Source organism: Poecilia latipinna, unplaced genomic scaffold (genome assembly GCF_001443285.1).
Source record: "Poecilia latipinna isolate Pla-1442-1.1 unplaced genomic scaffold, P_latipinna-1.0 Scaffold664, whole genome shotgun sequence".
Lineage (NCBI taxonomy): Eukaryota > Metazoa > Chordata > Actinopteri > Cyprinodontiformes > Poeciliidae > Poecilia > Poecilia latipinna.
The window spans coordinates 58,574-68,976 of NW_015113280.1; the positions used below are offsets into that span (position 1 = coordinate 58,574).

The following is a 10,403-nucleotide window of genomic DNA, read 5'->3' on the forward strand; positions in this document are numbered from 1 at the left end:
AGAAAACTACAATCTGTGCAGCCCTGCAAACATATTCATGACATTCTTTGATTAAATAAATTTCTCTTCAGCGGTACTTCAATAGCTAAAAATGTAATTTATACCAGGTCAGTCTTTCTCCCCTAGAATGTGGACCGGTACCGGTACTGGACTGATTCTGAGCCTTCAAATGATTTTAACATAAGTTTCACATAATTTAGAAAAATAATATTTGCTTTAGCCACAAAATGATTATGCTCAGCAGCAAACAACAGATCCCCAACTACAGCTTAGAGCAGCTCATCGATGCAGCAGCTATGTAGCCTGACAGAAAACATTTTGCTAGACAATGTCAAACATTGAGAAGTTTTAATTATTGTTATCAAACGTGATCAAGCACGGTGTTTTGAAGTCAAAAATACCTCAGAGATATACAGAGCCAACCAGGAGAATCAACTAATTTAAAGTTTAAACTCAAGTTTCACAAAAAACAAAAAAAAAAAATTAAAAAAATTACATTCATATATTATATTCATATATTTTGAACGCATTTAAAACATTCAGGTACATTTATTTATTTATTTTTTGTTTGTGTCCCTTGTACAAGTTTGTCTCTCATGACCTTTTTCACCTGTTGATAAAGTGCAGACAAACTAAAACCCCTCCACAGAGTGCCTCTACAGCCGCCTGGTGGCCACAAGCGGTACTGTTGCCGACACGGTTGGCACACATAAATAAGGCAAGTCTCTTGATGAAAGTGATTTGACGGGCAGCAGAAGTTCCGGTGCGCCTCCTGTGCGTTTTTCTTTACGCGCACGGCTTTGATGGTGTCACGCAACCTCCCCCCCCCCCCTCAAGAGCGGCGTGTGTGTGCGTGCTCAGTCAGTCTGTCTGTCTGTCTAATAGACTGACCCCCCAGCAAGCGGTTTAAAGAGCGCTGAGTCAACGAATCGCAAGCAGAAGGATGCAACAGTTGATGTGCGCATAAATGTGCAGAGTTTTTCTCGCGTTTGGAGACGCTCTGCTCACAGGGAGGATGGTGGCTGTGATCCATCAGGAGAAAAGGCTCCAATCTTAGGTTGCCTTTTTTTTTTTTTTTTAAAGAAAAATTTAAGAAAACTGCATATTTGTTCCTCCACAAGGCAGTGACTAAAAAAGAAAAAAAAAGAAGAAAAAAAGAGCAAGCGCTGCTTTCTCTACAAATAAATGGGACGTTTTGGACTGAGTGGACTTTCACGCTCTGCTGGAATGGAGTTAATGCATGAATTTCAGATGGTCTGCGGCGGCGAGTGAGCGATCTGCCGAGCGGAGTGCAGCAAACATGCAGCGGATTCTGCAGAAGAGGCGAGTGCGCAAGCTGCGGGTCGTCTGGGCTTCCCTGGCCCTGATGGCTCTGTCTCTGGCCGCCTGCAGCGCGCTGTTCACGGCGTGGACCTGGCGACAGACGCGGGACCTGTCCCAGTCCTTCCAGATCCTGCAGGACCGACTCGAGCAGGTTCGGTGTCTCACTTTTGAAAGTAAACCAGGCAGCGCGTGCGTGCAGGCGTTTGCGCTTTTGCAAAGCGATGATATTCGCTCGGCTGCAACTTTGACAGGCATTTTACGGGTTGTGTAAGATCTTTCTTGGCTGCGGCTTAGTGGGACTTTAACGGGGACGTGGGGTTGTGGAGGGGGGGGGGGTGGTTGCACCTATATGGCTAAACGCGATTCAAACACTTAACTCCAGCGTCTTCCTACTCTGTTGCTGATTTGTGACTTGATTTGATCGTGTAGTGCTTCCCAGGGTTGGATTAAAGCGTGAGCAACACACAAATACACCAGCGGGGTGTCACAGAGGTCAGGTTTATAAATGCGTGTACTTCCTACGCCTCACCTGAACTTAACTGTGTTCATGTTCTTTAAATACAAAAGATGATATGAGAAAATGTAAAAAAAACAATTCACACAAAAATGGGGGAGGACTGATGACTTGTTCAGCTGGAAGTCATCGACACCCTCACGAAGTTGGACAAGGCAACCAAGGACATTGCTGAAAAACAAAACAAAAGCAAAAGCTGGCAGCCGAGAGTGCCGTCTTAGCATCTTGATGGAGAGTTTAGTGGAAGGACAAAGTGTGACAAGTGGGATAATCGCTCCATTCAGAGAGGATTGGAAGCCAAATTCCAACGGGAGTAGATTTGCCAAATGGGGAGTAGTGTGTCCAAGAATGTTATTGGAAAGTTGAGTGGAAGGAAAAAGGTGTCATAGGACTGCAGCCTTGAGAGGATTGTCACAATCAAACCATTGATTGTGAAGGGTTTGGACGCTGTCCTTCACCCCAGACAACGTCCAAGGTGTCTTAGTTTGACAAGAAAAAAGAAGACTTCTGTTCGGAGCTGTTTTCAGATTCAAGCCAATTTTTGCTTTTCATTTGGAAATCCAGATCTGAAAGTCTGGAAGAAGAGAAAGGCACAAGGTGCCTAAAATAATAAATAAACACATTTTAGCTAATACTCTTATGAAGATGCACCTGCATAACACACAAATCCTAGAATATACTGTTGTGGTGGTGAGGTGATGGCAGATGGACGGATCCCCAGATTAGATCCAGTTTCCGTCCAGAAAGCACAGCAGAGTAAATGCAGAATCTCTGCTCATTTCCTTTTTTCTATTTTTTTGTATTTCACCCCCTACTTTCTCCCACCCCCCACCGACTTGCTTAATCGCCCTGGTGCCAGTTATGCTCTAGTTTTATCTCAATTTACTGGAAAGCCTCAGCTATTTGGCAAATGAGCAGAGATGCTGCTGCCGCTGACTGGCTGCGTACGGAGAGCGGCTTCAGGCGCTGAACGGGCTGCAAGTGTAAATCATCCGCAGCCCGCGTCGAAACTCCTCGCACACGGGGGGTGAGCGTGAGCCGATATTTGAGGTACACTTGCAGAAACAGCAATAAATATGTATTTTTTATTTTTTGCTCTCTTTGTTGTGTGCAACACAATTTATTGGCGAAAACGTGAGCCAAGAACCGGAGCCGATGGTAAATTCTTCTGGTTTCGAGTTCAGAGCTTTTACAAAACCGCTGGATTTCATATCAGCGGGGGGGTGAGAGAGGGCTATGAAATTGACTATGTAGCATGTTTACTAAACCTGCACACACACACGCACACACAGATTGGACACGTGGAGTGTTGATGCTGGAGCCCTTCCCCATGGGGCCCCATTCTGTCCGTTTGACTGTTTGCCAACTCCAGATGAGAGCCAGCGAGCGAGCGAGCGAGCGAGCGTCTGGAGAGAGAAGTGTGACTCTCTGCCTCCATTTCAACAGTAGCAGTAAATTTAAACACTCGTTTCTATTCCCCCCCCCCCCCCCTTCTCAACGTCTCTGCTGTGGGGGCCAAGGCTCCAGTGGGGGCCTCAGTGGAGGATTTAAAAAGTCTGCTGGCTTGGAAATCATTTTCTTCCAGACATTTGAGGAATGTAAAGGAGTGAAAACACGCGTTAGGTGTCGCAATCATTCCTCGAGGAAGTGGGCGCTCTAAAGCAAAGATGGCAAGAGCCGAGGCATTTCTCTGGCAGGGACGCACTCTTAAAGGGCCAGTTCAGGATTTTTGAACGTGAGGTTCTGTTTTAAGAGTGTAAGCAGTTTTTTTTTTTTTTTAACCTGCACTATCGCTGTCTTCTTCTTCTTATGGCACAAATCCAGATTAGTTGGAACTGGAGGATATGTTTGCAAAATTTATGTCGAAACCAATAATTGTATTTGATAGAACTTAAACTAGGCTTTGAGATCATAGAGGTTAAATATGAAGAGGTTTAATGCATTTTAAAATAATTAATACTGAATTTGAGGGGGATAGGAGAGATAAGTGCTAAGCTATCAAAGCAACTGAATTTTGCAAGAAGTTTTTATACCAGACCTAAATTTCAAATGTGAAACTAAAGCAAACTAACAGTATACTAAAAGACTACATATTTAAATTTTTATTTTTTGCAATTCCTGGTTCTTTACACTGCTGAGTCAATAACCGTAATAATGCAAGATAAACTAAGTGAGCTTACTAACAATTGTAGAAGTTAAAAGAGGTTAAGTTTACTGACATCATCTTTGGCTACAGGGCTAACAAACATTTATGCTAACGTTTTAAATCAGCTGATTTTTGGCACACAGTGCACCTTTGGCTATTTGTGGTTTGGTATTTGTGGATCCGCCAACTGTTTTGTGGAACGAGGTACCACGGTGTTTGTGGAGAATTTGCCTTTTTTGTGATTTTTTTGTTGTTGTTTTTGAGGATATCCAAATTATTCAATTGGAAATGTAGCTTGAGGGGCTGAAATGCATAACAACAATGCTGGAGTCATTTGTTTTTCCTCGGTGCCGATTGGCTCCTCCTTCACCAGAGGTAAGAGAGCAGAGTGTGTGCTTGTTACAAGTTGGAAAACAAGTAATAGTTGCTAATTGTTTGGTTGCAGCTACTATTAGTGCATTAAAAACTAAACAGATATATATGTTGCATGACTGTCTATCTCTACCAAAACTCAGAAGTGTTAATAAATACTTCATTACATTTACATTTATTTATGCACAGATGCTAAACTGAGTTTTCAGGATACCAACTTCAGTTCTCATACCTGGGATTATAGAAAATCACTTCTAGATACAAACAGAACCCACCACTACTGTCTAACCAAAAAAAAAAACTAGAAAAAAAATATTCATGGCCGTTTAAATCAACACTATTTTATGACTTTTGTTACCAGAAAATCCCTTTGAAAGGAGGAAACATGCTTCTTTTCTCAGCACATGTTTCAAGCAGGAAGATAATTGGCGGCGCACCGCCTCCCACCTCCATTTCCTGTATCAGTAATCACTAGTTTCTGTGTAAAATAACCAGGCCTTGATGTTTTTAAGACTGAAAAAAAAACTTCAAGGCATTTAAAGTCCGCTTTGGCGAGACTAGCTGTTAGTCTCCAAATCTGAATATTAATCCGGATTATAATGCTCTGAATAAAGGCTTTCACAGACTAATTGGAGACCATTTAATTGTGTCATTTCTCTGTTTGTTTGCTTGTTTTTTTTTTCGGACAGGTCAACACGCAGAGGAAGGCGATTGTTCAGCTCATTCTGGAGAAGAGAGAGCTGCTTCTGGAGCGAGTGAAGCGAGACGGTAATACAAACCTGCCAGAGCTGCTTTGTCTCAACTTCGGCGCCCCCCCAACTTGCGCTTTTCAGTCGCTCCGATCGCCACAGACAGACACAACACACACATACCAGGCGAACTCACTTGTTTTTTTAGGAAGAGCATTTAACACAAACGCTGGCCAGCCTCGGCCCACATGCCACTTTGGTCAGGCCCTGCAGGCCGCATGAGCTACCGCTGCTAAAAGTTGACACAGGAAGAAGTAGGCAGCTGGATTACCCTCTCAGAAATTACAGGTCTGACCAGAGCGGTCTCGAAGCCCAGAAAGCCAGCTGGCGAGGGGTGGGAGGGGGGCGGAGGTGGAGAGAGAGGTTTTGCTGCACGCTTTTGGTTCAGTGAAATAGATTTTTTTTTTCTCGCCCCCCACTCCTTGTCTCTGAGCAAACGTCCAACGCAGCTACGATTTCGTTGTGAAAGCGGTGATATTTGATGAGCTTTCATTGCTGTATTTATAGCATCTGCTTGCATCACCATCATGGGACTGCTGTTTCTGTCCGAGAGTAAACTTTAGGTCTGTTTTTTGTTGTTTTTTTTCTCTCTCTCTCTCTCTCTCTCTCTTTGGGGATTCTCTATCCAAATGTGACAAGACATTATTTGAAGAACAGCATGTCCAGCTCAAATTTACCCTATGCGTGAGATGCTAAGAGGTACCGTGCAGAATTTCATGGATATCAATAAGGGGGAAAAAAAAAAAAAAAAAAATGCCCAAACAGCTTTTTCCAGTTTATGGAAACTTGACCGCAGCCGTCCAGCTTTTTTGGAAAGACACTGCTGTAATGTTCTCTCCTTGTGACTGACAGCGCAAGTCAGGAAAGCCTGGCCACCCTGAGGGCTTTATGCTCCACTCCCCACCCCCCACCTTCGCAAAAATCCTAAAATCTTTCAGGGTCGCCCACCTGAGAGTTAATTTAGCAATGGGTTGTAGTATTTCTGAATAATGGCAGCAGTCAGGTGGGCTGGCCGCTGCCTCCTGAAACATAAACTACGTCTTCCAAACACTGCTCAGGTTGTATCAGTGTTTGAAATCCCCTCAGGCTAAAACAAACCTTCGCTGAGCAGCGAGAGGGAACGTTCTTCGGCCGTGTTGTTACTTTGTCATATTTGTCTGGAAAGGCGGCCGTAGCTGTTGCTAAACTCTGTTCTTAATCTACTGTTTTGGGTCACGGAGCAGCCAAAGACCTTTTCGACTCTCTTTTTCCAGTGCTTCATTTTTCTCATTTAGCCTTCGAGCCCCTTAGCTGCGCCTCCGAATGCCTGTCTTTAATGCTTTCTTATTCACTTTTCCACTGTCCATCTTGTTTTTATTGCCTCCCCCCTTCACTCTCCCTGCAGACACACAAACCCCACCGTCCTCCATCCTTTCTCTCTGGTCTCTATCTTCGAGATGACTGCGACCAGCTGGCACTAAAATTAGCCCACAGCGGGCCTAAAAGGAAAATAAAAGAGACACGCACTTTTCTGACTTACAATAACAGTTTGAGGAAATATATTGAAAGATGTGAAAGGGAACCCTTAAGCCCATCTGCTAACCGCGTTAAAAACCGGCCGGGCCGCATATAAACGGCACCAAATTAACCCACCGTATTATTAGCGCGATACAGATGGTAGTGATTGTTTTATCAAAAAAAAAAAGAAAAAAGAAAGAAAAAACGTCAGCCGAAGTAATTTTCTGATTTCAAACTCTCATTCTGCCTGTCTTTGTGTCTGAAGGGGGCTCGGTGAAAGGGAAAACCGGGAATGGAAGGAAAGCGGCGTCTCATTTTGAGAGTAAGTGGCTTGGCAGATCCCCTCTTACGGTCTCGTGTAGCATCTGCTGAAGTGGTTTTGAATCAAATACCCCTATACGGTTGCACTCGTAAAATCTTAATTGACTTTCCCCTTTTTCTGTCTCCGTCATTGTCTCCCACTTTCCACCAGTAACCAAACTCTCCTCTCAGCAAGGTACGAGTCGTTGAGATGTTTTATTATTATTATTATTATTATTATTATTATTATTATTATTATTATTAAAAAATGTTTCTTAACACTTTGCAAGCTGGCAAGAAAGAGCATTGATTTGTGTTGGTTTCAGTCGGAGAAGGGGGCGTGATAAAAGGCTGGGAGGAGAGGACGCTCAATATGACTAAAGCGGTGAGGTACAACAGGGAGGAAGGTACCTTCACGGTGCAGAGAGCAGGAGTCTACTTCCTGTACTGTCAGGTGAGCTTCACAAAGTCTGTAACCTGTAAATATCTGCTTCATTTAAAACGGCACCAATACCTTTTAACGTCACTACAAAGCTTGGAAAAAGAGTAAACATTTGTAATAATTGAGCAGAGAAACATATTTTGGAGCCCTTCTGTCTGAGTAAAGCTCAACTGCTCACTTGTGGCCAATTTATGGTTATTAGCATTATTTTTGTGTCCAGTTTGAACAGTAAACTCGTTGGAAAGGCTGTGAACGGGACACTAAAAAACATATGTAATTGCTTTTATTGTACCCTCAAAGAACCAATAACGTGGAGCGTTTTGGCGAATTACGGTTGGCGAAAAGGAAAAGCATACAAGAGCTCAAACTCTGGTTAAAATGCAGCTTAATTGTTTAGCTTTTTTTCCGTTTGTTCTTTGTTTTGGACCAGATTTGCAGCAGAGTATCAGTAGGTTTCCGAGTATTTCTTTGAATCTGTTGATCGTTAAAGTTGGTACAAGACGTCCCCAAGGCAGGTACGGACTTATGCAGGGTTGGTACAAAATGTTCAGCGGCAGACAACTACTGTCTTCACCCCCAAAAAATAGCCACGAAAAGACCAAACATTCAGTCATGTGAAACGGCGTATGGATAAAGTCGTGTGATGCCCCCTCTAGTCAGGATATAAAATACCTAAAGTTAGTGAATTCACAATACAATTGAACTTTACCATATTAGGGTAAAGCTAAGAATTTCAAACCATTTGGCTGAACCTTCAAAGTAGAGCTGCACTATGCCGCAAATTACAATGATCAAATTACAGCAATTCCAAAAGACTACCTGGTCTGTGTATGTAGTGGCTCAGATGCTAAAGTTAACTGACTGTGCTATAATAAAGAGAAGAGTTATGGAAATGTGGCTTCATTGTAATCAAAATCAGCTTCGAAGTCCAATGAGGTCAACAAATCCAACTAATCAGTCACAGAAATTCACTTCAAGTTGCATCAAATCTAAGTAAAAAAAAAACAAACAAAAAAAAAAACAGTTCAGTCCAAGAACAGACGCTACATCCACAGGTAGCAAATACTTACTGGCCACAAATATAAATTTTTTTTTGTTGAGAATCACGCGGCTACTTAGAGCTGTGGTGATTCACAATTGCTTAGTTTTTAAATAATGTAAACTGTAAAAGAAATGCAGGTTGAATTCCTGTAGCATGCTAACTTTGCTAACGTTGCTAACAGCACATTCTTGTAGTAGACAAGAGGCACTTAAAAACAAACATGAAAGCGTATTCATTCCCTAATCTCCTTCTTGATTTTCTCATTAAATATTTTTAAGCTTCAACCAAGTGGAACAGAAATGAAGAGCAGCTGTTAGCATGCTAATAGCTAGGTTAGAAGGATTTTGGCTGCCTTTCAGAAAGATTAGAAACAGCAAAACAAAGATAAAATGCAACATGCTCATGTTATGGTTATATTTAACCGCCTAGTAGTGAAAGAGAGTCGTTCAAACTTTTATGTCCGTTTCCTTTCTTTGGCTTCTTTTGAGGCGAGAGAGAGGATGTATGGATTGAATCCCTGCCAAGATCAGGCTCCTGACAGAATGCACAGCTACAAATCAGCATCAGATTTCTGTTTTGATGGCGAAGACACTGACCTTCAGCGTTTGTGGTGAAGGGCACAGCCATGCAGAACCGGTCAAAGATAAGGGTCCAGATCTTGTCAACATTAAGCTGTTGTTGATATTTACAGTCTTTAAATTTAATGCAGACGTTCACTCTGGAATAAAACGTCTTTAATCACTCTTAATTAAGCTGTCAGGTGTTTTGACAGGTTATGAACATTCCTGCCAAGCGGATAATTATCAATAATTAACTCTAAATGAATTCTCAAAAAGGTTAGTTTGAACAACCCCTCATCTGTCAAGAGTTCAGGATAATGTGCTTCATTCTGTTTAAAGTTATGACCTAAACATTTACAGAAATCTCAATTAAAAGTTATTCAAAATCTGTGTAATTTGTGTGATTAATATTCCTGATTATTCGTAGAACTATCTCTTTGTATTTCCGCAGAGCTGCTCTTTCATTAACGCACCCGTCGTCTTTCTGCCCTCCTCAGGTGCTGTTCAACGAGCAGCAGTCTCAGTACGTGAAGCTGGACGTGGTGACCAAAGGGCCCCGGCCCCAGAAGCTGCAGTGCATGGAGGGCTACGGGACCACGCCCTCCGCTGGGCCGCACTCCTTCCACTTCGTGAAGCCCTGCCAGGTGTCCGGCCTGCTGCGGCTGGAGAGGGGCACAGAACTCCAGGCCAAGACGGGCCCGTCCTTCAGCCTCCACCCGGTGGCCAATCACGTTTTCAGCATCTTCAAAGTCAACTGAGGATCGGCGCTCGTCTGAGCTCGGTCGCAAACTATCCTCGCGTCACACAAATCCAGCAGGATTACTGCAGAATGTAACTGTTTGCATTAAAAATGGATAATATAATTTTTTTTTCTTCTTCTTCTTCTACAAGGCCAAACGAAAGGCTACAGCTATTTCCCACATGTGCTCATATGAGAGACAAAGCTGACATTTGTGGAAGCTGTAGAGGATTTTTCTTTTTTTTTTTTTTTTTCCTTCTCTGGACTGCAGCCTGTTTTGGAATTCAGTTTTGGATTAAAACCAAGACCTACAGTGAACAAAAAAAAAAAACCAAATAAAAAAAAACCTTGATGAACTTCTGCCGAGAGAACAGATGTGACGGAGGCCGGTCTGTGGATTAAAGAGCTTCACAGAATAAGAAAATTCCTCGGAGGTCCATCTTAGCCCCCGTATAACGCAATAAAGTTATTGTCTGAACTCTCTGCAAGCTCACATTTAAGATGTGCACCTTCCACAGACGAGAGCACATCTGCGAGAGTCTGACTCTATAAACGCTTTCTCCAGTTGGCATTGACCGTTTAAATAATGCTGCCTTTGTGTGATGGTTTTCATGTGTGAACTAACTCTGATGAATCCAAAACTTTGTGCTGATTTTATGATCTCGTCGATGCGAGGCGTCTGTGTGAAGTTGCTCTTTTTTTTTTTTTTTTTTTTTTTT

General features: G+C 42.6%; 1 protein-coding gene across 1 annotated transcript; it reads left to right on the plus strand.

Annotated features, from left to right (window-relative positions):
• The first annotated feature begins 737 nt into the window (after nt 1–737).
• tnfsf12 (TNF superfamily member 12) lies at nt 738–10,319 on the plus strand. The gene is made up of 6 exons (XM_015044185.1): nt 738–1,474; nt 5,045–5,123; nt 6,867–6,923; nt 7,074–7,097; nt 7,228–7,355; nt 9,443–10,319. The coding sequence occupies exons 1-6, from the start codon at nt 1,241–1,243 to the stop codon at nt 9,701–9,703; spliced, it is 783 nt and encodes a 260-aa protein (XP_014899671.1). The 5' UTR covers nt 738–1,240; the 3' UTR covers nt 9,704–10,319.
• The last annotated feature ends 84 nt before the right edge of the window (nt 10,320–10,403 follow it).

Excerpts from the sequence above, each read along its gene's own strand:
- tnfsf12 (XM_015044185.1), top strand. The coding sequence starts at position 1,241 with ATGAATTTCAGATGGTCTGCGGCGGCGAGTGAGCGATCTGCCGAGCGG. Across the intron at positions 6,924-7,073 it reads AGCGGCGTCTCATTTTGAGA|TAACCAAACTCTCCTCTCAG; the intron begins GTAAGTGGCTTG and ends ACTTTCCACCAG. Across the intron at positions 7,098-7,227 it reads CAAACTCTCCTCTCAGCAAG|TCGGAGAAGGGGGCGTGATA; the intron begins GTACGAGTCGTT and ends TGTTGGTTTCAG.